Source organism: Pongo abelii, chromosome 7, assembly GCF_028885655.2.
Source record: "Pongo abelii isolate AG06213 chromosome 7, NHGRI_mPonAbe1-v2.0_pri, whole genome shotgun sequence".
Classification (NCBI taxonomy): Eukaryota; Metazoa; Chordata; class Mammalia; order Primates; family Hominidae; genus Pongo; species Pongo abelii.
This window is the reverse complement of record NC_071992.2, coordinates 45,150,335-45,177,969: the sequence shown is the minus strand read 5'-3', so window position 1 is coordinate 45,177,969 and position 27,635 is coordinate 45,150,335. Positions and strand designations below refer to the sequence as shown.

General features: G+C 44.6%; 1 protein-coding gene across 2 annotated transcripts in view; it reads right to left on the bottom strand.

Annotated features, from left to right (window-relative positions):
* POMK (protein O-mannose kinase) overlaps positions 1-27,407 on the bottom strand; it is a 46,953-nt gene extending 19,546 nt beyond the window's left edge. The window contains exons 1-4 of one of the 2 annotated variants that reach the window (XM_024251045.3): positions 27,319-27,407; positions 23,293-23,384; positions 18,314-18,409; positions 17,085-17,387 (exon numbers count right to left, since the gene is read on the bottom strand). In XM_024251045.3, the coding sequence (XP_024106813.2) occupies positions 17,085-17,366 (282 nt within the window). In that variant the 5' untranslated portion in view covers positions 17,367-17,387; positions 18,314-18,409; positions 23,293-23,384; positions 27,319-27,407. The remainder of the gene's footprint in view (positions 1-17,084; positions 17,388-18,313; positions 18,410-23,292; positions 23,385-27,318) is intronic. The other variant, XM_009243773.4, reaches the window with a different exon arrangement.
* Between the last annotated feature and the right edge of the window lie 228 nt (positions 27,408-27,635).

Here is a 27,635-nt window from a genome sequence, read left to right as displayed (position 1 = left end):
AATGAGTGACTACATTCGGGATAATGAGTCTCCTCTGTGCCAGAACCTGCACATGGGGACAAGGCTCCTAACCAACCGTCTCCACTCAAGCGCTAAAAATATTTTGCCCCAATGGTAAGTTTCAGCCAAAGAAAAAGCAAAAATCAACATAACTGCACCTTAGTCACATTTCACTTTAACAAAACATTAATCTAATTTATTACAAACATTATTAAATCCCACAGTTGGATGGGCATGATTTGTCAAGGGTCCCTAAAATTAAACCAATCCTCAAGCAACAGTGATCTGCAACCACCAAAGCTATTCAGAAACATATCCTTCAAGGTGAAAAGCAATCCTGACAAAGAAATTCCAAACACCTTCTGGGCAACTGCAGCAACCTGGATGCAAGGAAGCAGCCCTCAAGATGATGTCTTTGAAGGAGACAGAAATTAACTGCAAGTCCTCGTCTTGACTCACATCCCTTCCTTGGTGACTTCTTTCACATCCTCATGCTTTCCACAGCATCTAAACGATAACAAGTCCCAAAGTTCTATTCTCCTTCTAGATCTCATGTAAATGCAGACATGCACATCCAACGAACGGCCCAGGATCCACACGCGCGACTATGTGTGCATCTTGGACACAGAATCTGCTCCTCTCCATCTTCCCCATCTCAGGTAGTGACAACTTGGTTTTTCCTGGTGCCAAGCCTAGAACCTGTAGTCATCCTCTCTTTCTCTTACATTCCACATCCAATCTGTTAGGAAATTGTACTGGAAATACCTTTTTTTTCTTTTTTGAGACAGAATCTCACTCTGTCACCCAGGCTGGAGTGCAGAGGTACAATCTCGGCTCACTGCAACCTCCGCCTCTACGTTCAAGCAAATCTCCTGCCTCAGCCTCCCAAGTAGCTGGGATTACAGGCGCACGCCACCACATCCAGCTCATTTTTTTTTTTTTTTTCAGTAGGGACAGGGTTTCACCTTGTTGGCCAGGCTGGTCTCAAAATCCTGGCCTCAAGTGATGCACCCGCCTCGGCCTCCCAAAGTGTGGGGATTACAGGCATGAACCACCGCACCGGGCCTGCAAATACCTTTAAAAGATACCCAGGATCCACTGACCTCTCACTGCCTCCACTGCTACCACCTGGTTCAGCTGTGACCAACCTTCCACTCTTCACCCTACTTTTCCGCCTACAGACAGGCAGCCAAGACAATCCCTTTAAAATGCAAATTCCTCTACTACAATTGTTCCAGTGGTTCTTTAAGGCCTTCAAGGCCCAGCATGATCTGGCTCCGACTTGAACCTTCTCTGACCTCATGTCATGACCTTTCTTTTTCTTGTCATGATCTCTGGTGACAATGGCTTCCTTCCTGGCCCACCAGGCACATTCCACCTTGGGGCCTCCATCGTCCTCCTCCTTCTTACTGGAACATATCCCCAAGTACACTCTCATCATGATCTCACATCACCCTGGCCAGAAGCCTTCTCTGTCCACCTAAAGGGACAAGCCCACCACTCACTGTCCTTGCCCTGCTTTGTCTTATCAGCACACGTCACTAACATATTATATCCCATATTTGTTTCTTATTTTCCTTTGCGTTTGATTGCCCAACTAAAAAGCAAGTTTCATGAAGACAGCAGGGTCTCTGTTTCTTAACTGCTGCCTCCACAGCACCTACAAGGAGTGAAGAAAACTTTAAAAGAAACAGTACCTTGTTTTATGGTTTTACTTTCTATAAATTTCTCTCCCTTCTCCTAAAGGGCTTCTTCCTTTAAGATGTCTCCTTTCCAGCCAGGAGCGGTGGCTCATGCCTATAATTCCAGCACTTTGGGGGGCTGAGGCAGGTGGATCACGAGGTCAGGAGTTCGAGACTAGCCTGACCAACATGGTGAAAGCGAGTCTCTACTAAAAATACAAAAAATTAGCCAGGCGTGGTGGTGCGCGCCTGTAATCCCAGCTACTCAGGAGGCTGAGGCAGGAGAATCACTTGAACCCAGGAGGCAGAGGCTGCAGTGAGCCAAGATAGCACCACTGCACTCCAGCCTGGACGACACAGCGAGACTCTGTCTCAAAAAAGAAAAAATAAGAAAAAAAAGACTGTCTCCTTTCCACATTCATGGAGGAGGCAGCCACGGTGTCCTAGTCTCTGAAAATACAAGCCAGCAATTTATCAAGCTGCGGCCCCATGGACCTATTTCCCATCTCCCATGGACGTTATCTCCCCACCTTTTGCCAATTTCCAATACATCCTCACAAGGAACTGTCTCTGTTCAACAATCCGTAAGGGGTTCCTAGAGTCACCCTTTGTTATGTAGTAAGCCTCAGTTACCATAGAAACAGTGACCACACAAAATGTAGCACATGCTGCTGGTTGCCAATGAGACAAAGGCTCCTCGAGCTTCTATTTGAGAACTGAACTCACTCCTCTGGTGTCTTCTCTTTTTCAAATAAAAACATTTTTAAAAATCAAACTTTTAAAAAAGGAGTCATCATGTACCTGACACCACAGAAATACAAAGGATCATTAGACACTATTATGAACAACTATACATCAACAAACTCAAAAACTCAGAGGAAATGGATAAATTCCTGGACACATACACACTACCCAGAAGAAACACAAGGCCTGAAAAGACCAATAATGAGTAATGAGGTTGAATCAGTAATAAAAGTCTCCCAACAAACAAAAGTGCAGGACTAGATAGCTTCACAGCTGAATTCTACTGAACTTTTAAGGAAAAACTGATACCAATTATTCTCAAACTATTCCAAAATATTGAAGGAGAGGGAATTCTTCTAAACTCATTCTATGAGGCCAGCATAACTCTGATACCAAAACCAGATAAAGACACAACAAAAAAACAACAGAACAATATTCCTAATGAATATATATGCAAAAATCCTCAACAAAATACTAGTGAATTGAATCCAACAGCATATCAAAAAGAACATACACCATAATCAAATAGGATTCACCTCAGGGATGCAAGGATGGCTCAATGCACATAAGTCAGTAAATGTAACACATCAAGAGAATGAAGGACAAAAACCATACAAACATCTCAGTAGATGCAGAAAAAAGCATTTGATAAAATTCAACATCCCTTCATGATAAAAGACCCCAAACGAATTAGGTACAGAAGGAACGTACTTTAACCCAATAAAGGCCACACGTGACAAATGTATATGCAGATAACATTGTACTGAATGGGGAAAAACTGCAGCTTTTCCTCTAACAAATGGAACAAGCATAACAACTCTCACCACTCCTATTCAACATAGCATTGGAAGTTCTAGCCAGAGAAATTAGGCAAGAGAAAGAAATAAAGGGCATCCAAATTGGTAAGGAAGAAATCAAACTGTTCCTGTTTGCAGATGACACGATCTGATACAGAAAAAAAAAAAAAAAACTCTACCGAAAAACTCTTAGAGTTGAAAAAAGTAAATTCAGTAAGTTGCAGGATACAAAAACCAACATACAAGCTTTAAGGTCATAAACGGCTTCTTTGACTTTTCAAAATTGTTCTATTTACCTACCTTGAAGCCACCAGATTCTAGATAAGCCGTGGAGACATGTGGAATTAGCCATGGCCCCTAGCTATGCAAAAAAAAAAAAAGATTATAAAGACTTTTTTTTTAAATCATACTTTAAGTTTTTGGGTACCTGTGCACAACGTGCAGATTACATATGTATAAATGTGCCATGTTGGTGTGCTGCACCCATTAACTCATCATTTAGCATTAGGTATATCTCCTAATGCTATCCCTTCCCCCTCCCCCGACCCCACAACAGTCCCCAGTGTGTGATGTTCCCCTTCCTGTGTCCATGTGTTCTCATTGTTCAATTCCCACCTATGAGTGAGAACACGTGGCGTTTGGTTTTTTGTTGTTGCGATAGTTTGCTGAGAATGATGGTTTCTAGCTTCATCCATGAACCTACAAAGGACATGAAATCATCATTTTTTATGGCTGCATAGTATTCCATGGTGTATATGTGCCACATTTTCTTAATCCAGTCTATCATTGTTGAACATTTGGGTCAGTTCCAAGGGTTTGTTATTGTGAATAGTGCCGCAATAAACACACGTGTGCATGTGTCTTTATAGCAGCATCATTTATAATCCTTTGGGTATATACCCAGTAATGGGATGGCTGGGTCAAATGGTACTTCTAGTTCTAGATCCCGGAGGAATCGCCACACTGACTTCCACAATGGTTGAGCTAGTTTACAGTCCCACCAACAGTGTAAAAGTATTCGTATTTCTCCACAACCTCCCCAGCACCTGTTTTTTCCTGACTTTTTAATGATCAACATTCTAACTGGTATGAGATGGTATCTCATTCTGGTTTTGATTTGCATTTCTCTGATGGCCAGTGATGATGAGCATTTTTTCATGTATTTTTAGGCTGCATAAGTGTCTTCTTTTGAGAAGTGTCTGTTCATATCCTTCGTACACTTTTTGATGGGGTTGTTTTTTTCTTGTAAATTTGTTTGAGTTCATTGTAGATTCTGGATATTAGCCCTTTGTCAGATGAGTAGGTTGCAAAAATTTTCTCCCATTCTGTAGGTTGCCTGTTCACTCTGATGGTGGTTTCTTTTGCTGTGCAGAAACTCTTTAGTTTAATTAGATCCCATTTGTCAATTTTGGCTTTTGTTGCCATTGCTTTTGGTGTTTTAGACATGAAGTCCTTGCCCATGCCTATGTCCTGAATGGTATTGCCTAGGTTTTCTTCTAGGGTTTCTGTTTGTTTGTTTCTTTTTTTGGAGACGGAGTCTCGCTCTGTCGCCCAGGCTGGAGTGCAGTGGCGCAATCTCGGCTCACTGCAAGCTCCGCCTCCCAGGTTCACGCCATTCTCCTGCCTCAGCCACCCGAGTAGCTGGGACTACAGGCACATGCCACCATGCCCGGCTAATTTTTTGTATTTTTTAGTAGAGACGGGGTTTCACCATGTGAGCCAGGATGGTCTTGATCTCCTGACCTTGTGATCCACCAGCCTCGGCCTCCCAAAGTGCTGGGATTACAGGCGTGAGCCACCCGGCTCGGCCTCTTCTAGGGTTTTTATGGTTTTAGGTCTAACATGTAAGTCTTTAATCCATCTTCAATTAATTTTTGTATAAGGTGTAAGGAAGGGATCCAGTTTCAACTTTCTACATATGGCTAGCCACTTTTCCCAGCACCATTTATTAAATACGGAATCCTTTCCACATTACTTGTTTTCGTCAGGTTTTTCAAAGATCAGATAGTTGTAGATACGCAGCATTATTTCTGAAGGTTCTGTTCTGTTCCACTGGTCCATATCTCTCTTTTGGTCCAAGTACCATGCTATTTTGGTTACTGTAGCCTTGTAGTATAGTTTGAAGTCAGGTAGCATGATGCTTCCAGCTTTGTTCTTTTGGCTTAGGATTCACTTGGCAATGTGGGCTCTTTTTTGGTTCCATATGAACTTTAAAGTAGTTTTTTCCAATTCTGTGAAGAAAGTCATTGGTAGCTAGATGGGGATGGCATTTAATCTATAAATTACCTTGGGCAGTATGGCCATTTTCTTCCTATCCATGAGCATGGAATGTTCTTCCATTTGTTTGTATCCTCTTTTATTTCGTTGAGCAGTGGTTTGTAGTTCTCCTTGAAGAGGTCCTTCACATCCCTTGTAAGTTGGATTCCTAGGTATTCTATTCTCTTTGAAGCAATTGTGAATGGGAGTTCACTCATGATTTGGCTCTCTGTTTGTCTGTTATTGGTGTATAAGAATGCTTGTGATTTTTGTACATTGATTTTGTATCCTGAGTCTTCGCTGAAGTTGCTTATCAGCTTAAGGAGATTTTGGGCTGGGATGATGGGGTTTTCTAGACATACAATCATGTCATCTGCAAACAGAGACAATTTGACTTCCTCTTTTCCTAATTGAATGCCCTTTCTTTCTCCTGCCTGATTGCCCTGGCCAGAACTTCCAACACTATGTTGAATAGGAGTGGTGAGAGAGGGCATTCCTGTCTTGTGCCAGTTTTCAAAGGGAATGCTTCAGTATGATATTGGCTGTGGGTTTGCCATACATAGCTCTTATTATTTTGAGATACATCCCGTCAATACCTAATTTGTTGAGAGTTTTTAGCATGAAGAGTTGTTGAATTTTGTCAAAGGCCTTTTCTGCACCTATTGAGATAATCATGTGGTTTTTGTCTTTGGTTCTGTTTATATGCTGGATTACGTTTATTGATTTTCGTATGATGAACCAGCCTTGCATCCCAGGGATGAAGCCCACTTGATCATGGTGGATAAGCTTTTCTGGATTCGGTCTGCCAGTATTTTATTGAGGATTTTTGCATCAATGTTCATCAAAGATATTGGTCTAAAATTCTCTTTTTTTGTTGTGTCTCTGCCAAGCTTTGGTATCAGGCTGATGCTGGCCTCATAAAATGAGTTAGGGAGGATTCCCTCTTTTTCTATTGATTGGAATAGTTTGAGAAGGAATGTTACCAGCTCCTCCTTGTACCTCTAGTAGAATTCGGCTGTGAATCCATCTGGTCCTGGACTTTTTTTGGTTGGTAAGCTATTAATTATTGCCTCAATTTCACAGCCTCTTATTGGTCTATTCAGCGATTCAACTTCTTCCTACTTTAGTCTTGGGAGAGTGTATGTGTCGAGGGATTTATCCATTTCCTCTAGATTTTCTAGTTTATTTGTGTAGAGGTGTTTATAGTATTCTCTGATGGTAGGTTGTATTTCTGTGGGATCAGTGGTGATATCCCGTTTGTCATTTTTTATTGTATCTATTTGATTCTTCTCTCTTTTCTTCTTTATTAGTCTTGCTAGCAGTCTATCAATTGTTGATCTTTTCAAAAAACCAGCTCCTGGACTCACTGATTTTTTGAAGGGTTTTTTGTGTCTCTATTTCCTTCAGTTCTGCTCTGATCTTAGCTATTTCTTGCCTTCTGCTAGCTTTTGAATGTGTTTGCTCTTGCTTTTCTAGTTCTTTTAATTGTGATGTTAGGGTGTCAATTTTAGATCTTTCCTGCTTTCTCTTCTGGGCATTTAGTGCTATAAATTTCCCTCTACACACTGCTTGGAATATGTCCCAGAGATTCTGGTATGTTGTGTCTTTGTTCTCATTGATTTCCAAGAACATCTTTATTTCTGCCTTCATTTCGTTATGTACCCAGCAGTCATTCAGGAGCAGGTTGTTCAGTTTCCATGTAGTTGAGCGGTTTTGAGTGAGTTTCTTAATCCTGAGTTCTAGTTTGATTGCACTGTGGTCTGAGAGACAGTTTGTTATAATTTCTGTTCTTTTACATTTACTGAGGAGGGCTTTACTTCCAACTATGTGGTCGATTTTGGAATAGGTGTGGTGTGGTGCTGAAAAGAATGTATATTCTGTTGATTTGGGGTGGAGAGTTCTGTATATGTCTATTAGGTCCGCTTGGTGCAGAGCTGAGTTCAATTCCTGGGTATCCTTGTTAACTTTCTGTCTCACTGATCTGTCTAATGTTGACAGTGGGGTGTTAAAGTCTCCCATTATTATTGTGTGGGAGTCTAGGTCTCGTTGTAGGTCTCTAAGGACTTGCTTTATGAATCTGGGTGCTCCTGTATTGGGTGCATATATATTTAGGATAGTTAGTTCTTCTTGTTGAATTGAACCCTTTACCATTATGTAATGGCCTTCTTTGTCTCTTTTGATCTTTGTTGGTTTAAAGTCTGTTTTATCAGAGACTAGGATTGCAACCCCTGCCTTTTTTTGTTTTCCATTTGCTTGGTAGACCTTCCTCTATCCCTTTATTTTGAGCCTATGTGTGTCTCTGCATGTCAGATGGGTTTCCTGAATACAGCTCACTGATGGGTCTTGACTCTTTATCCAATTTGCCAGTCTGTGCCTTTTCATTGGAGCATTTAACCCATTTACATTTAAGGTTAGTATTGTTATGTGTGAATTTGATCCTGTCATTATGTTAGCTGGTTATTTTGCTCGTTAGTTGATGCAGTTTCTTCCTAGCCTTGATGGTCTTTACAATTTGGCATGTTTTTGCAGTGGCTGGTACCGGTTGTTCCTTTCCATGTTTAGTGCTTCCTTCAGGAGCTCTTGTAGGGCATGCCTGGTGGTGACAAAATCTCTCAGCATTTGCTTGTCTGTAAAGTATTTTATTTCTCCTTCACTTATGAAGCTTAGTTTGGCTGGATATGAAATTCTGGGTTGAAAATTCTTTAAGAATGTTGAATATTGGCCCCCACTGTCTTCTGGCTTGTACAGTTTCTGCCGAGTCTGATGGGCTTCCCTTTGTGGGTAACCCGACCTTTCTCTCTGGCTGCCGTTAACAATTTTTCCTTCATTTCAATTTTGTTGAATCTGACAATTATGTGTCTTGGAGTTGCTCTTCTTGAGCAGTATCTTTGTGGCGTTCTCTGTATTTCCTGAATTTGAATGTTGGCCTGCCTTGGTAGATTGGGGAAGTTCTCCTGGATAATATCCTGCAGAGTGTTTTCCAACTTGGTTCCATTCTCCCCGTCACTTTCAGGTACACCAATTAGACATAGATTTGGTCTTTTCACATAGTCCCATATTTCTTAGAGGCTTTGTTCGTTTCTTTTTATAGTTTTTTCTCTATACTTCTCTTCACGCTTCATTTCATTCATTTCGTCTTCCATCGCTGATACCCTTTCTTCCGGTTGATCGCATCGGTTACTGAGGCTTGTGCATTCATCACATAGTTCTCGTGCCGTGGTCTTCAACTCCATCAGGTCCTTTAAGGACTTCTCTGCATTGGTTATTCTAGTTAGCCATTCGTCTAATTTTTTTTCAAAGTTTTTAACTTCTTTGCCATTGGTTCGAACTTCCTCCTTTAGCTCATAGTAGTTTGATCTTCTGAAGCCTTCCTCTCTCAACTCGTCAAAGTCATTCTCTGTCCAGTTTTGTTCCATCACTGGTGAGGAGCTGCGTTCCTTTGGAGAAGGATGCGCTCTGATTTTTGGAGTTTCCGGTTTTTCTGCTCTGTTTTTTCCCCATCTTTGTGGTTTTATCTACCTTTGGTCTTTGATGATGGTGACATACAGATGGGTTTTTGGTGTGGATGTCCTTTCTGTTTGTTAGTTTTCTTCTAATAGTCAGGACCCTCAGCTGCAGGTTTGTTGGACTTTCCTGGAGGTCCACTCCAGACCCTGTTTGCCTGGGTATCAGCAGCGGTGGCTGCAGAACAGCGGATATTGGTGAACTGCAAATGCTGCTGCCTGATTGTTCCTCTGGAAATTTTGTCTCAGAGGAGTACCCGGCCGCGTGAGGTGTGAGTCCGCCCCTACTGGGGGGTGCCTCTCAGTTAGGCTACTCGGGAGTCAGGGACCCACTTGAGGAGGTAGTCTGCCCATTCTCAGATCTCGAGCTGCGTGCTGGGAGAATCACTACTCTCCTCAAAGCTGTCAGACAGGGACATTTAAGTCTGCAGAGGTTATTGCTGTCTTTTGTTTGTCTGTGCCCTGCCCCCAGAGGTGGAGCCTACAGAGGCAGGCAGGAATCCTTGAGCTGTGGTGGGCTCCACCCAGTTCAAGCTTCCCGGCTGCTTTGTTTCCCTACTCAAGCCTGAGCAATGGCGGGCGCCCCTCCCCCAGCCTCGCTGCGGCCTTGCAGTTTGATCTCAGACTGCTGTGCTAGCAATGAGCAAGGCTCCATGGGCATAGGACCCTCCGAGCCAGGTGCGGGATATAATCTCCTGGTGTGCCGCTTGTTAAGCCCATTGGAAAAGCGCAGTATTAGGGTGGGAGTGACCCAATTTTCCAGATGCCGTCTGTCTCCCCTTTCTTTGACTAGGAAAGGGAATTCCCTGACCCCTTGCGCTTCCTGGATGAGGCAATGCCTTGCCCTGCTTCAGCTCACGAACGGTGCGCTGTACCCACTGTCCTGCACCCACTGTCCGGCACTGCCCAGTGAGATGAACCCGGTACCTCAGTTGCAAATGCAGAAATCACCCGTCTTCTGCGTCGCTCACGCTGGGAGCTGTAGACTGGAGCTGTTCCTATTTGGCCATCTTGGCTTCACCCCCAACACTTTTTTTTTTTTAGATGGAGGCTCACTCTTGTACCCCAGGCTGGAATGCAATGGCGCAATCTTGACTCACTGCAACACCCACCTCCCAGCTTCGGCTTCAAGCAATTCTCCTGCCTCAGCCTCCCAAGTAGCTGGGAATATATGCACCCAGCACCACGCCCGGCTAATGTTAGTATTTCTAATAGAGATGGGGTTTTACCATGTTGGCTGGTCTCTTAACTCCTGACCTCAGGTGATCCGTCTGCCTCGGCCTCCCAAAGTGCTGGGATTATAGGCATGAGCCACCACGCCCAGCCAAGAAATTTTATATAAGAAAAGATCTTGTGTGGTAAAATCTGGTCCTAAAGTAAAATGACTGTTTAAAAGGAGAGATGTTTAGGAAAAGTCAGAAAGTCCAAGCATGTTGTAGATGGTCTCTGTAAGTTGTGAATGTATTCATGAAAAGGCAATTTATGCAAGAAATGTTGTACAATTCAAAGGTTGTTAGGCCTCTTAAATGCTTCATAAAATGCCACTATGACTCTTACTGTACAACTTGCCTGCTTTATAGCTAGGTAAGGCCTGAGACATGTGGAGTTAGCCACACTCCCTAGCTACACTGGAAACAGTCAGACCTTCTGGTGTCCTAGGCTCCACTCTTGGTACGTAATTGAAATTGCTTACTCACCAGGCTTTTCACCAAAAGTAAAAGTCGCTGAGTTAATAGTGTAAATGTATTTGAGACTACTGAAGAAACAGTTCTATACACAAGGCATGTAAGGGAAGTAAAATGTACTTTTGGTAAAAGATTATGAGAAGGCATGGGAATGTGGATTTCCTGCCTAAGTTTAGAGTGTTAAAGGACTGTTTTAAATGAGATAGGAAAAATCTAAAGGTTTGAACAAGTTGTGAAAGGGTTATAAAAACTTAATTGTAAGAGATTCTGTGTGTGAACATATTGGCTAAATTTAAGTCACATTATTCAGTTTTTCCATAAATTGGACATTGGAATAAAAGCACAATAGAGTTTTCTTAAAACAGTTTTGTTCTAAGAAAAAAACAAAATTGTAAAGGGTTATAAAAGATTCATAAAAATCTTACCTTATGGCAGGCCAGGTGCAGTGGCTCACGCCTGTAATACCAACACTTTGGGAGGCCGAGGCAGGCAGATCAAGAGGTCAAGAGTTCGAGACCAGCCTGGCCAACATAGTGAAACCCCGTCTCTACTAAAAATACAAAAATTAGCCAGGTGTGGTGGCACATGCCTATAGCCCCAGCTACTCGGGAGGCTGAGGCAGGAGAGTCGCTTGAACCCAGGAGACGGAGGCTGCAGCGAGCCGAGACCATGCCATTGCACTCCAGCCTGGGCAACAGAGAGAGACTGCGTCTTGAAAAAAATAAAAATAAAAATCTTACCTTATGGTCAAACTAATTAAAACTAGACAGATTTATAAAATGTAATTAAAGCTGGCTTAACATTAAAAATACACTAATGGAAACATAAAATTTGGTTTTCTCTTTTAAAAAGGATTTTTATGGAATATTAAAAGATAATGAAAGGTTTTTATATGCCTTTTAAGTAAACTACGAAAGAAAAAAGGGGGAGGGGAGAGAGAGGAGGCAATCAGCCTCATGCTATCTTCATTGGGTCTTGTTTGGAAAGCTGAGTCTCCTCTCTATCAGAATAATGGTTTTTCCTTTTTAAAATTTTTGAGTTATTTTGGCTAAATGAATGACTTATGGAAACCTAAGACTGCATTTTGTAATATCCAATGTTTTAAACGTTTGGTATTTAACCAACCTTTCAAAATCAAGCTCTAAGTATTACAAAATTTTTAAAAATTAAGTCCCCTAAAGTACAAAAGACATATTCAGCTTATTTAATGTATTAAAATCATGCAGGAAACACTGTCAAATAGAAAATGGTGTTTAGCTTTCTTTGGGTTATATTCATATAAATTTGTGATATAAAGTTATGTGCTGCAAAACTGTATAAAATTCCTATAATTCTAATACGCCTCAGTATATGTCATCAGTAATAACTGTTGTGTTGAATTATTGTGTGCCACAGAGTTAACAAATTTCCTTGTCAATTGTGTCTTTGTAGCTTCCCTAAAATGTGTTTCTCATCCACAGACAATTGCTGTTTTAATTTGGTCCTCTTTAGAAGATGGTTTTATAATCAGCTATCAAACTTTGATATGTGCTCTTGAATGCAAGTTTCTGATAACTTTGGAGATTATGACATTAGAATAAAGGAAAAAAACTTTTAGAACTCTCATGGAAAGCTGAAATGTTCATAAATATCAAACAGAAGTTAAATGCACGGAGTAAACTAATAAGAGTCTGAAGTAACCTTTTTGTTTAAAATGCTGCTGATTCTTTGCTTTTTCAGAGTCAGGGAAACTTCTTTTAAGCTATGTACAGCTTGTAGCAACTGAGTAAAGTACACTCCTGTGAATAAAATTTGGCACATATTTGTTTCTACCTGATTTCTCCAGAATTTAAAAACTATTTGTGAGTATTCTTAATTTATGGCAATATAGTTATTTGCATAGATACAGTAAGAATCTATTTTCTTTTGTAACAGGACACTATTGACAAAACTGGTTATTTTACCAAGGGTTTGATTAGAATGGCATGCCTTCCTTTACGGAATCAAACTTGACTTGTAAAGCCAGTAAAAGCCCTTGGGAAAACTGGGTTCATACTTTGTCTACACAGTCCCTGTACAGGGTTCCTGACCCATGGTAAGTATAGAATGTCACTTTCTGACAGGCCCAGGAGTCCCAAGTTATCTAGGGACATCAAGAGGAGAGGAACTTACCCAACTCATAAGTATTTGAAGGTACAAACCTATGGCTGGACTCAGCTTTAAAAAGTATTATCTGAGATTCCTTATGGAACAGAATTCCATCAAAGGCCATTTAAAAAGCCTATGTAAAAAATAATTATTCTAGCCAGGCGCGGAGGCTCATGCCTGTAATCCTAGCACTTTGAGAGGCCGAGGCAGACAGATTGCCTGAGCTCAGGAGTTCAAGACCAGCCTGGGCAACACAGTGAAACCCCGTCTTTACTAAAATACAAAAGAAATCAGCCAGGCATGGCGACGTGCGCCTGTAGTCCCAGCTACTCGAGATGCTGAGGCAGAAGAATTGCTTGAACCCGGGAGGCGGAGGTTGCAGTGAGCCACAATCACACCACTGCAATCCAGCCTGGGTGACAGAGCAAGACTCCATCTCTAACAAAAAAAAAAAGTATTCTTGCCAGGTGATTACAGGTTCATGCCTGTAATCCCAGCACTTTGGGAGACCAAGGCGGGCAGATCACGAGGTCAGGAGTTCGAGAGCAGCCTGACCCACATGGTGAAACCCTGTCTCTACTAAAAATACAAAAATTAGCCAGGTGTGATGGCACACACCTGTAATCCCAGCTACTCAGGAGGCTGAGGCAGGAAAACTGCTTGAACCTGGGAGGCAGAGGTTGCAGTGAGCTGAGATCACGCCACTGTACTCCAGCCTGGGTGACAGAGCAAGGCTCCATCTCAAAAAAAAAAAAAAAGTATTATTGATGTGCTTTACGCAAATAATCAGGCCAAGTATAATAAAATTAAAGTTTATTTTGCCAACATATCAGTCCTATCATTATTTGTTTTAATAAAAATAAGGACTAAAGAGAGAAAAATTATGTTCCAAAAACTATGGTACACATGTTGTTAGTTTTTTTTTTCTTCAATTTAGACTAAATCCTAATATTTTTGTGGACTATAAGTCCCCAGACTAATGCTTTCAAACCTTTACTTTTAAAACTGGATATTGTACTCCTTATCCTAAAACTCATTATTTACCTTATAGTAGACTGTTTAAATGCTGTACTAAAACTATAAAGATACTACTGCCTTTGTCACGAAAGCCTTGGAACCACAGCCCGGCCTGCATGAATATACTCAGACAGCTGCAAAGCAGTTGTTCTACTCCTCTCACCTTAGGGTCAACTCTGACCCCAACTATGCCCCCTGTCAGCATGAAGAAGCTAGAGTGATCAATGGCCTTTTCCCATCTCCATAGCCCACACCTTAAGAATAAGATGCTACAAAACCCCAAAGGAAGGGATTGAAACCGCCTTTGCAAAATTATAACTGAGGGCTGGGCCCAGTGGCTCATGCCTGTAATCCCAGCATTTTGGGAGGCCGAGGAGGGCGGATCACCTGAGGTCAAGAGTTCAAGACCAGCCTGGCCAACATGGTGAAACCCCATCTTTACTAAAAATACAGGCATGGTGGTGGGCGCCTGTAATCCCAGCTACTCAGGAGGCTGAGGCACAAGAATCTCTTGAACCTGGGAGGTGGAAGTTGCGGCGAACCAAGATCGTGCCACTGCACTCCAGCCTGGGCAATAGAGCAAGACTCAGTCAAAAAAAAAAAAAAAAGCAAAAATAAACCAATGGGATTATAACAAACCAAAAACCTTCTTCCCAGCAAAGGAAACAAATAGAGTTAAGAGACAAACTACAGAATGGGAGAAAATATTTGCAAGCTATTCATCTGACAAGGGATCAATATCCAAGGAACTCAAACATCTCAACAGAAAAAAATAACAGTATGATCAAAAAATGGGCAAATGATCTAAACTGACATTCTCAAAAGAAGACATACAAATGGCCAATAAATTTGTGAAAAAATGCTCAATGTTACTAATCATCAGGAAAATGCAAACCAAAATCACAATGAGATACCATCTCACCCCAGTTAGGATGGCCATTATCAAAAAGAAAAAAAATAACAAATGCTGATGAGGATGCAGAGAAATGGGAACTCTTATACACTGTTAGTGAGAATGTAAATTAGTACAGTCATTATGGAAAACAGTATGGAGGTTCCTCAGAAAATTACAAACAGAACTACCATATGATCCAGCAATTCCACTACTGGGTATATACCCAGAGGAAAGGAAATCAATATATCAAAGAGATATGTGCAGCCAGGCTAAGTGGCTCAAGCCTGTAATCCCAGCACTTTGGGAGGCCGAGGTGGGCAGACCACGAGGTCAGGAGTTCAAGACCAGCCTGGCCAACATGGAGAAACCCCATCTCTACTAAAAATATAAAATTAGCCGGGCATGGTGGCACATGCCTGTAACTACGGCTACTCAGGAGGCTGAGGCAGGAGAATTGCTTGAACCCGTAAGTGGAGGTTGTAGTGAGTTGAGATTGCATCATTGCACTCCAGCCTGTGTAACAAGAGGGAAACTCCGTCTCAAAAAACAACAACAAAAAAAGAGATATGTGCATCCCGATGTTTACTGCAGCACTATTCACAATAGCCAAGATGTGGAATCAACCTAAGTGTCCTTCAGCAGGTGAATGGATAAAGAAAATGTGGTATATATACAAAACAGAATACTATTCAGCCACAAAAAAGAAGGAAAGCTGTCATTTATGGCAACATGAAAGGAACTGGAGGACATTATGTTAAGTGAAATAAACTAGGAACAGAAAGTTAAACACTACAAGTTCTCATTCATATGCAAAAGTTTAAAAAAGCTTACTCAAAGAAGTAAAAAGCCTAATAGGTTTCCAGAGGCTGGGAAGGGTAGAGCAAAGGCAAGGATAGGGAGAGATTTGTTAAAGGATACAAAATTACAGCTAGATAGGAGAAGCAAGTTCTAGTGTTTCATAGCACCATAGGATGACTATAATTAACAATACATTATACACTTTCAAATAGCCAGAAGAGAAGATATTGAATGTTCCCAACCAAAAGAAGTGACACATGTTTGAGATGGCAGATATGCCCTGATCCGATAACTACACATTGTAACTAGGTATGGAAACATCACTATGTACCCCATAAATATGGATTATTACGTGCCAATTAAAAATAAATTGTTAAAAATCAGTATAATACCATCATAGAGTTTGAAAAACAGGAAAAGAAATTGCCCATAATCCCCCTTTCACCTTAGCACAATTTCTATCATTTTCATATTTTTCTTTTTTTCCTTTGGAGACAGCATCTTGCTCTGTCACACAGGCTGGAATGCAGTGGCAAGATCATGGCTTACTGTAGCCTCAAACTCCTCGGGCTCAAGAGATTCTCCCACCTCAGCTTCCCAAGTAGCACACGCCATTATGCCAGGCTAATTTTTGTATTTTTGTAGAAACTGGGTTTTGCCATGTTGCCCAGGTTGGTCTGCAACTCCTGTGCTCAAGTAATCCGCCCACCTCTGCCTCCCAAAGTGCTGGGATTACACGTATAAGCCACTGCGCCTGGCCATTTTTGTATTTATCTACATATATACGTAATTTCACAGTTGAAAAGTCAATTATACAATTTTGTATCTTGTTTTCTTCACTTATCATCATAAGGTTTTCTTCGTGTTGCCTCTTGGGGTTCCTAACTACACAACAGCTGCAGAATATTCCGTCAAGTGGATGGACCATCATTTAATGAACTATTCTAAAAGTTTTGTTTCTAGTTTTCTATCACTATGGCACTCCTTTATGCATTTGACTTTTTTCCTGCCTTGGATTACTTATTAAGATAAAGTCCAATTGGGAGGCCGAGGCAGGTAGATCACTTAAGGTCAGCCTGGCCAACATGGTGAAACCCCATCTCTACTAAAAATAAAAAAATCAGCCAGGCATGGTGGCATATGCCCATAGTCCCAGCTACTCGGGAGGCTGAGTCACGAGAATCGCTTGAACCCAGGAGGTGGAGGTTGCAGTGCACCAAGATGGCGCCACTGCACTCCAGCCTGGGTGACAGAGTGAGACTCTCAGAAAAAAAAAAGATAAAGTGCCAGATGTAAGATTATTGAGCTCAACAATAAAAACGTAGAGCCAGCAGGGCTCCTAACACTGGATGCCACACTGCTTCCCCAAGGGCTGAAACCTATGCCTACTGCAGCACTATTCACAATTGCCAAGATACAGAATCAACCAAAGCAAATGTGGTGCACATACGCAATGGAGTACACTTTAGCAGTAACAAAGGATGAAATTCCATAATTCGTGCCAGCATGGATGGAGCTGGAGGACACTGTGTTAAGCGAAATAACATGATGACAGCAATCAGAAATGAACCTGGACTCACTCTCTTCACAGCTCCTTCCCCAACACGCTTCAGCTGTCTCACTTCTGTTCTGAGCTCCTCGCAGGACAGCCAAGGTGAGCAGTTTTTCATCTGTCCTATCCTGAAGTGACCATAGGGACAGTGTCTGGGGTCCACAATGGATTGTGGAGGAGCGATGAAGAAGTGGTCAAGGCAGAGGTAGAGCAGAGTATTCATCAGGGCCATGATCAGCAGCAGCCCAACAGCTGGCGGCACCTCTCGGGGGGCGAGGCCTCTCCTGCTGTTTGGGGGCTGCTTTTCCATGTTGACGGCCTCTGCAATTTCCTAAAATACACAATGAAACAAGAAGTCATGACAGTCAACTTTCACTTCCTTTCATTTCCAAAAATGTGTTCTGATGCCTCTTCTACTCAAGGGTCCTGTAAGCTGCAGCGTTACCGTGGGGATTAAAGCAGGTATTGAACACCAGGCTTATCCCAAATGCCCAATGTTAGCTGTTTCCATAATCATATAACTTTTTATTACAAACTAAAATGCGGGTTCCTCTAGATTAGGTTAGGTGGGAGGTGTTTGTGTCTGACTCTGTCCGACCCACAGTAGCATGCATTAAATAGATGCTCATGAATATTCAGTAAAATGAAAGCAAAATGTATTAGTCAACTGGTGGGATAGGGACAGAGGGTGGACAAAGGACAGCAGAAGGAGGCTGCTTAGGGTAGCAGGTGGAGGCTGGGAAGCTGAGGGCCTCTCTCGAACCCAGCTAAGCAGCTGTCCTGTTCCCTGGGAGGTATTCAGAATCCCCTAAACAGTTTTAAGAAATAAAAGCTACTCTTCAGCAGTTATGAACGGTAGATTTGGGGTGAAAGAGACTAAGGCTGGGAGACCAGTTAAGAAGCCCTGGTTATGATCGCGGACAGGAGCTGACAAGTACATGAGCTAGAATAACAGCAATGAGATTGGACAGATGACCACTCAGATGTCACACCAGCGATAAGTAACCACTGATAATGTGTGGGCTCTACCGCTGGAGCCGTGCAAGGCCATGGTGGAGGGGCCTGGCTGCAGAGAGGCCTGAAGTAGGACCATGGATGGCAGAGGTGATTTACAGAAGCAGAATGTAGCAGAATGGAAGTATATGGAGACTTTAACAGTGGATGTGGCCATGCCAGTGGGAGCCAGCTAAACAGCACTGGAATGCTGGGGCACTGGGCCAGAACTGGGTCAGAGACAGCTGTGACATGCAGGGTTACCTCCCAAGCGCATCTCCTTCTCCAGCTCAGGTCTCCATCCAGGTACCTGGTCAGTCCATACTCTAGTTGGCGCCCAGGGACTGGTCTGGAAACACCCTGCCACAAAGTACGAAACAGGAAGTGTGTAAACAGAAACTGCAGCTATGTACCCAGACAAATCGCCATAGTCCAAATGGTCCAACTTTCCCAGGGCCCTCCTCCTGCCTCAAGTCCAGGTTTCCTCAGGTTCTCAAGCCCCAGGACAGAGCAGCGCCATGGGGAAGCCCATCAGAGTCTCTCTGTCCCAGTCTGCTCTCTTCACCTCCATCACTGACTTCCGGCTGCTCATTCCTGCAACACGTCCTGAGCAGCTTGTGTGTGCCCAGCCCTGCAGTGGGTGCTGGAGACACACATACAGTGAATTACACCAGCATGGTTCCTATCCTGCTGGAGCTTAGGGGAAAGTCTAGTGGGGAAGACAGACAATAAACAAGTAAACAAATAGGTCTATCATCATCCTGTGATGGCGGTTCAAAGATAGAGAGTAACTGTGTAGGAACTCCCCGGAGGAAGCATCCCAGGAGACCTCTCTGAGAAGGTGACCTTCACACTGTGACCAGAGGCCTGAGAGGAGCCAGCCATGAAAAATCCAGGACAGGAAGCTTATTCCTACCTCCTCCTTGAGAAAACAAAATCCACTCCCAAATACAAAGCTGGGACAAGACGTCAACGAAACCACAAAGTTAACAGGAAATGGCATTTCTCCTAAGAACACACTGCAGCCATAAAGTGTCAAAAACCCCCTTTGGATGAAGACTCCTTTTTACTATTTAGAAATTCTGTTCTCTACAATCACAGACTACCAGAAATTTTGCAGTTTGAAGTCTTATCAGTTGGAATAAAACATCCCACGCTTTCCTGGAGGATCAAAGTCACTCTGACACAGAGAAGCAACCTCAGTTCCCAAACAGGGCAGACCTTCAGATAAGGAGTTTCTGGACATAATCCTGCACATCTATGTTAACCCGGTAGTCTCCAAGGAAAGAGGACTACTTTGCAGTCCAGACTAGATCTTGGCCCCTTTACACTCAGTTCTACGTGGCTTTGAGCCCATCAAAACACTACTTCATTTAAATTTGCCTAAACTTCACTCATCTCCAAAATTCAATGATTTCCTTTTTTTTTTTTTTTTTTTTTGACATAGGGTCTGACTCTGTCACTCAGGCTGGAGTGCAGTGGTGCAATCATAGCTCAATGCAGCCTCAAACTCAAGCGATCCTGTCACCTCTGCCTCCTTAGTAGCTGGGACTACAGGTGCATGTCACCACATCCAGCTAATTTTTGTATTTTTTTTGTAGAGACTGGGTCTCACGATGTTGTCCAGGCTGGCCTTGAACTCCTGGCCTCAAGCAATCCTCCTGCATCAGCCTCCCAAATTGCTGGGATTACAGGCATGAGCCACTGCACCTGGCCTTTTAAATTTATTTTTATCCCCTCCACGGCTCTACTCACCCCCTGCACCAGTATTCCCTGGAACCTCAACACATTCCAGTAACCCACAGACTCAAGCACACAAGCTCACACTGTTCTGGCGCTCTTGAGCGTACTCCAGACCTCACACTGCTGACTCTCCCAGCAATGGCACACACTTCAGAGTTTAGAGCCTCTATGGCTCTAAACCCACAGTAGCAGCCTCTAGAATGCCTTAAACCGTCCGGCTGCCCCTTCCTAGAGTGTCCTCATGCTCGGGGACACACATGCACCTCACACCACCTTGACCCTTAGTGCACCAGGCCTCTGACAGTACCAAGACCCTTCCCGCACCACCACCACCCCCTGCCCCATAGAAATCCACAATCCTCATCCCCGCTAGCACAGGCTCAGGTCTCCCACCGTCCTCCCTCCATCAGATCCCTCCATGAGGTCCCTCCAGCTCTGCTCCATTAGCACGCACTGGGCTCCAACTACCCAGACCTTTATTAGCACATGCACACACCCACCACAGCATGACCCCCACAAGCACACACACAGCAGTCGAGTCCTTCAACCACCTCCCCTCCATAAGCACCCCATTCTCTCCTACCCTGCAGGCCCCCACAGACACACACACAGCGCTAACACCATAGACACCCCCATCACCACACACGAGGCCTCAGAGGCCTATTAGCACACATCCTGGTGCCTCTACCACACTATCCCCCATAAGCACACACTGGGCCTCTCTCCAGCCATAACCCCTATTAGCTTGCTTTGGAACTTCCTCAACACCCTACCCCTGTGATACACTCACGGGTCCCTCACCCGCTCTGCTGCCCACTTCCCTAAGCACACACTGGGCCTTGAGCCTCACCTGCCATAAGGGTCATCACCACATGCTCTGAGCCCTGCTCAGCCCAGGCCCCCACTGGCAAAGCTCCAGTCTCTCCCGGCTCCACCACCCATTCCCATATCCTCTGTTCCTCTGACCCCCTGCTCCCTATTAGCACTCACGGCACTTCCATCTCCAACTCCCTGCCCCGGGCCAGGTCAGAGAGGACCCGAAGGACCTCCTGCCCCGTGCCCTCTCAGACGATTCTCTGTCCCTCTGATGAAGATATGCAAGTCCCGCCAGTGTGCAGCCTCGCTTATCGCAGTGAGTCAGTAAAAGTGACAGGTGTGTCCCGAGTGGCCTTAGGCTGGCTGGAAGCTCACACTCTCCTTCTCCAAACATGTACCACCTGTTCCCCCACCTTCACTCTCAGCTGACCATCTAACGAGATCATCTTATTTTACTAGAAAAACAGAAGCAATCAGAGAGCATTTCCACCAGTTCCCAAGCCCCACCCCAGGTTCCTGCACTCTCCTATTACTACGAACAGTGTGTTACCATGAAACTGGCCCCGAGCCCAGCTCAGGCAAATCCCATGCCCAGCTCTGTCCTCTCATTCTCTCCAACTCACTGCCACTGCTCCCAAACTGACCTTATCACAGTCAGCACAGGTGGCCTCCACATCACTAAACACAACAGTCAAAGCACAGCCCCAGTCTTCCTTGATCTATCAATAGCATCTACCGTGATTGATAACTCCCTCCTTAAACGCCTTATATAACTGGTTTCCAGGAAACTACATTCTGGCAGCTCCTCATCTCTAAGTCCACTTAGTGGGGTCCCCCAGAGCTCAAAGCTCAGGCCTCTGCCACACTCCCTGGGAGAGCTCACCCAGACTCAGGACTCTTCATCGCTGCCTGCTGACAACTTCTAAACATAAAACTCCATTCCCAGCCTCTCCTCAGAACTCAGGGCTTGCTTCCTTGACATCTCCATGTGGATGTCTGATGAACAACTCAAAAGATTCAAAAAACAACTCAATTTAAAAATGGGCAAAGGGTCAGGCATTAGTGGCTCACACTTGTAATCCCGGCACTTTGGGAGGCTGAGGCGGGAGGATCGCTTGAGCCTAGGAGTTCCAGACAAGCCAGGGCAACATAGTAAGACCTCCTGTCTACAAAAACTAAATTTAAAAATTAGCCAGGCATGTTGGCATGTGCCTATAGGCCCAGCTACTCAGGAGGCTGAGGTGGGAGGATCATTTGAATCCAGGAGACCAAGGCTGCAGTGAGCTGTGATCGTGCCCCAGCACTCCAGCCTGGGTGACAGTGTGACCCTGTCTCAAAAAAATAAATAAATACAATTTTTAAAATGGGCAAAGGACTTGAATAGACATTTCTCCAAAGAAGATACACAGATGGCCAACAGGCACATGAAACATGCTCAGCTTCACCAGTCATCAAGGCAAACGCAGATCAGAAGTGTGACAAGATGGCATTTTACACACACGAGGATGGCTATAATACAAAAATCAGTAACAACATAGGGGAATGTGGAAAAACTGGAATCCTCAAACATCACTGGTGAGAAAGTAAAATGCAGCCACTGTGGAAAGCAGTCTGGCCACTCCTCAAAAGGTTAAGCACAGTCACCACACGACCCAGCAACTCCACTGCCCAGTATGTACCTATGAAAACACACACACTCACACACACACTTATACATGAATGTTCACGGAAGCATTATCCACAATTGCCAAACAGTGGAAACAAGCCAAGTGTTCATTGGCAGATGAATGGATAGACAAAATGTGGTACATCCATACATGGAATATTATTCAGCCATAAAAAATTAAGCACTAATTCACGCTGCAACATGGGTGAACCTTGGAAACATCATGCTCAGTGAAATAAGCCTGACAAAAAGGCCACATGCTGTAAGATTCCATTTACATGAAATGTCCAGAAACAGCAAATTCAGACACAGAACATAGATTTGTGGCTCCCAGAGGCTGGGTGGGGGGGCAGGGGTGGAATAGCTGCTGACGGGGATGGGGTCTCTTTTTGGCTAAAATGTTCCTTGAATTAGACAGTGATGATGGTTGTACAACCTTGTAAATGTGAAATATCACTGAATTGTACACTTTAAAATGTCAAATGTTATGGTTTGTGAATTATATCTTCCTTGAAGTCTCCCCCTAACATTTAAAAAGATAAAAGCATTCCCAGCTCTCAGGCTACGCAAAAACAAGCAGAAGCTGTGGTTGGCCAAGCCCTGCCTTAGGTGACGGCATTACTCCAGGTCTGCCAAAGGCCCAGGTAACCTCACCCACACCTGGGACACTGGCAGCCATCTGAACTCTGATGCTTTCTAAGTCTGCACTGCAGCCCAGGTCTCTCCTACGCTTCGCTCACTGGCCTATCAAGGTATGGGATGTCCACTGCAGAACTCCCCAGTCCCCACATGCCCCTCCTGCAGGGTTCCCTCTGTGATGGGCTCATGACCCAATCACCCATTCAAGTTACAGACCAGGTGTGTGTGACTTGATTCCTCCCTCCCCTAACCTCTAAACCAACCAATTACCACATGCAGTCAATGCTCCCACCAAAACCTCCCTCACCACTGCTTGCATCTCTCCTTCCTTGCTGCCCTTCCCCTCCACCCCGCTGCATGAGCCAGCAGCACCTCTCACCTGGGTTTCCACAATAGATTCCCAAGCAGACGCCCAGTTTTTCCTCTCTTACAGTCCATTCTCAGGATTACACAGCAAACAGGATCCTTTTTCTTTAAGTGTTTCACACACAGAGAAAAAAAAAATCATAAGCATTCATCCAGCTTTGTCAAGTCACACTGCATCATTTTTTCAGATCTTTTTTTAAAGAAATTAAATATTACAAATAGAGTTGAATCCCCTCTGGACTCCTCCCCATCCAATTCTACTCCCCCCCAAGAAGTGATCACTATCTTCAAGTTGGTGGACATCAGAGATTCTCAAACTGTGGCCCCCAAACCTGTGGCATCATCGCCAAGGAACCTGGGAGAAATGCAAATTCTTGGGTCCACACTCCAAACCTACTGAATCAGAAATGAAAATCTGTGTTTTAATAAATCCTCTAGGTGATGTGGATGCATGCTAAAGTCTGAAAACCACTGGTGTATATAATTCCTATACATGCTATCTAGCTATCTATCTAATCGATCTTATCTATTTACCTACCTACTTACCTATCTACTTAAAACATGGAGTCTCACTATGTCGCCCAGGCTAGACTCAAGTGATCCTCCTGCCTCCACCTCCCAAGCAGCTGGGACTGACTACAGGGATGGGCTACCAAACTCCGCTTCTCATACATGCTTTTTATTTTCACCACAAGTATGTGCCCATAAATCATACATATGTTTTCAAGCTTTACACAAACAGTGATGGGCTGGTATTATCCTCTTGCAAATAGTTTTTTTAAAAGCTCAACATTACGTTTCTGAGATTTATCCATGCAGATGCACAAAACTCCAGTTCACTATTTTCAACTGGTTTGACTTTTCCACAATTAGTGAGACAAGCTGTCTATACATCTCCCCAGGCATACATAGAAGTTTCTCTGATACGTGCAGGAAGAGCTTTTTTTTTTTTTGAGACGGAGTCTCACTCTGCCACCAGGCTAGAGTGCTATGGCGCAATCTCAGCTCACTGCAACCTCTGACTCCCTTGTTAAAGAGATTCTCCTGCCTCAGCCTCCTGAGTAGCTGGGATTACAGAGCTGGGATTACAGGCACGTGCCACCATGCCCAGCTAATTTTTGTATTTTAGTAGAGACGGAGTTTCACTATGTTGGCCAGATGGTCTCGATCTCCTGACCTCGTCATCCGCCCGCCTTGGCTTCCCAAAGTGCTGGGATTACAAGCATGAGCCACCATGTCCGGCCCATGAAGGGAGAGCTTTCTAAAGCACGGATCTGATCCCACCTTGCTTAACATTCAACAGCCCCCCACTGGGCCCACAGGATCAAGTCCAAACTCTTATGTGGCCTCCTGAAATCTAGCCCCTATCTACTTCCCGAAACCCTCCCTGCACCCCACTCTCTGGCCCCTGAGCTTTCCTCAGTCCTCAAAGGCTCCCTTTCTGGGATACCCAGGCCCCAGCTTCCTCTAGATTCTGAGCACCAAGAGGCCTGCCTGCCTGTCCTGTTCACCACTGCACCCCAGTGCCTGGCACACAGCGGGTACTCAGCAAAGACGCACCAACTGCCCGGTCACTCTGCACCTCTCCCTCTTCATGGCCTCAGCCGCACAGGCTGCTTTCCCTCTCCTGTGTTCGCTCCACCGAATCTGCTCTTCCTCTCCTCACAGCTCCTGTCCTCTGAGGCCCCTCATCTGCCACCTCCTTCTCCAATCCAAGTTTCCCAGCTCAAACCCTGCGATAAATCCTTTCAACCCTCCAACCCTCCTTACCCCTAACCTCCCACCAATCCTTCCTTGCCACCAGTGGATTCAGGTTTTATGGGGCCTGAAGCTTATACAAGTTGGGGCGAGGAGTGGTAATTCTTTAAGAGAAGAATAGTTACGTATGTAAAAGCGCTGAGCCTCTTGCCAGAACTTTGGAAGGTATTTTTTGTGCAAGTGAAGAGGCTAGAGGCTTCATCATAAACCCAGATGTGCTTGTCATTCACCAGCTCCACGTAACTTGCCCTGTCCACTTCATTTCCACTCAAAGCCTGCCAACATCAGCTACAAAACCCTGGGACTCTAGAAATGCATATTTTCTAATCTCTCTTGGACCCTCAGCATTACTCAGAAAACCTTTAATGCATTTCTTGCTGAATCCAAATTTCATATGCCCCACAAACCTTTTATATATCCCTAAGTCCTCACATTCACTTCTGCATCCTCTCTCAGCAAAAAGAAACCAAACCAAACCAAACCAAACCAAGTAAAAAAAAATACCCAAAAATTCATTTGACTTTTATATACTGTCAACTTCACACCAATTCTGTGAAGTGCATATAATTGTTGTTATTCCCATTTCACAGATAAAACAACTGAGTCAGAGGTGAAGTAATATATCTAAGGTCACTAAACTATACACAGAAGAGCCAAGTTTTCTGGCCTCAAGCCCATTCTTCCCCTAAATACCGCAATGCTAGGGAGTTAAACTAAATCAAACCCAGCGTGTTCAGCTAGGGGCTGGGCTGGGGGACCCTTGGACTGCCGGTTTCTTAAAGAAAACTTCAGCCCACCTCAACCCCGATTTGCTTTTTTGTTTCAGAGGCATATTCTGGAGTAGGCCGCCCAGAGCATAGCATGAGGCTGTGTGGCTGAAGGAACTTTCGTGTCCAGAAATAAGCAAAAACCACTGAAATTTACTGGTCCTGAAAACAGCCTGCACATTAAGGAATAAAGATGGTGGGGCAGGTTGGGCAGGAGAAATTCAGGCACGATTGAATTGCAAAGCATTTCTGACACTGACAGGAAGGCTTATTGATAGAGAAAGGTTTGGGACCCACTGCTCTACATTTACAGCTTAAAGAGAAAAGAAAAGCAAAGGGACAAAACTAGTTCTTACCAACTTACAAGATATTTTCTACAACTAGGGAAGACACAGTAGTGTCATCCAATACAATTTAGAGTAGAATTCCATTGTGTCAATAAAGCACAAGGTACATTAAGAGGATTATTTCAAATATTCTGAATGTTTATTTAGCCTTAAGGTCCTATAGTAAAGGCAAAGGGTGGCAAAGACAAGATTATGCAACAAAACAGCGAAATTTTGCTTTCTAAAAAAAAGAGAAGAATATGATTACATTTAACACCTCCTGGCAACAATGATCTCGTGCAGAATAAACACCCAAAGGCAAAGAGCTGAGGCAGAGTCCTCGGTCCTTTCTGTTTTGTTTTTTGTTTTGTTTTGTTTTGGTTTGGTTTTTGTTTTTTTAAACAGAGACAGCCTCTGCCGGACCCAGTAACTCACACCTGTAATCCCAGCACTTTGGGAGGCCGAGGCGGGCGGATCACCTGAGGTCAGGCGTTCGAGACCAGCCTGATCGACATGGGGAAACCTCGTTTCTACTAAAAACACAAAAATTAGCCGGGCTTGGTGGCGGACGCCTGTAATCCCAGGAGCCAAGACCGCGCCACTACACTCCAGCCTGGGCGACAGAGAAAGACTCCGTCTCAAATAATAATAATAATAATAAAGTAATAATAATAGAAACAGCCTCTCACTCTGCCCCCAGGCCGAAGTGCAGTGGCACGATTTCGGCTCACTGAAACCTCCGCCCCCGCCGGGTTCAAGCGATTCTCCCGCCTCAGCCTCCGGAGTAGATGAGACTACAGGCGGCGCCACCCCGCCCGGCTAAGTTTTTTTTTTACAGAGGCATTAGTTCCGCCATGTTGCCCAGGCTGCTCTCGCCTGAGCTCACGCGATCCTCCCGCTTCGGCCTCCCAAAGCGCTGAGATTACAGGCTGGAACCACCTCGCCCGGCCCTTCTCTGGTTCTTCAACGTCCAGCTACCGCGCAGGAGTGGACGCGGAGATGGGGGCTGGGCGCGGTGGACACGGCCGCTCAGGCCCAGGGCAGCCTCCTAGGGAGCCTCCGGACAAGCCGCGGGCAGGCGGCCGGGGCTGCGGGGGGTGCGGGCCAGGCCACGTACAGGCCCCCCAGGAAACCCGGCTGCACGCCCCCTCAGCCCTTCGCCCTCTCACCCCTCGCCCCAGCACCTACCTGCAGCCCAAGCCTCTGCGGCCCCTGCCACCCACCGCCAGCACGCACTGGGCCTACTGCGCTTGCGCGTTCGGAAGCGCGTCCTGGGCGGGCGAGCGTGGCGCTGCTGCACCCTGGCGTCCTCCTCCCGCCGTGCACTGAAGCCGGAGCGAACGCCGCAGCGGTACCAGCGCGCACCTACCCAGTCTCCCTGTCTGGCTTCTGCTTCCCGAACTTGCGAGAACGATTTTGCGTTGACCGACTATTGCTTCAGCCTGGAGCCAGGCCCATGCAGAGCAGCTGTCAGATCTAGACGCACTGCGAGGCCTTCCAAAGCG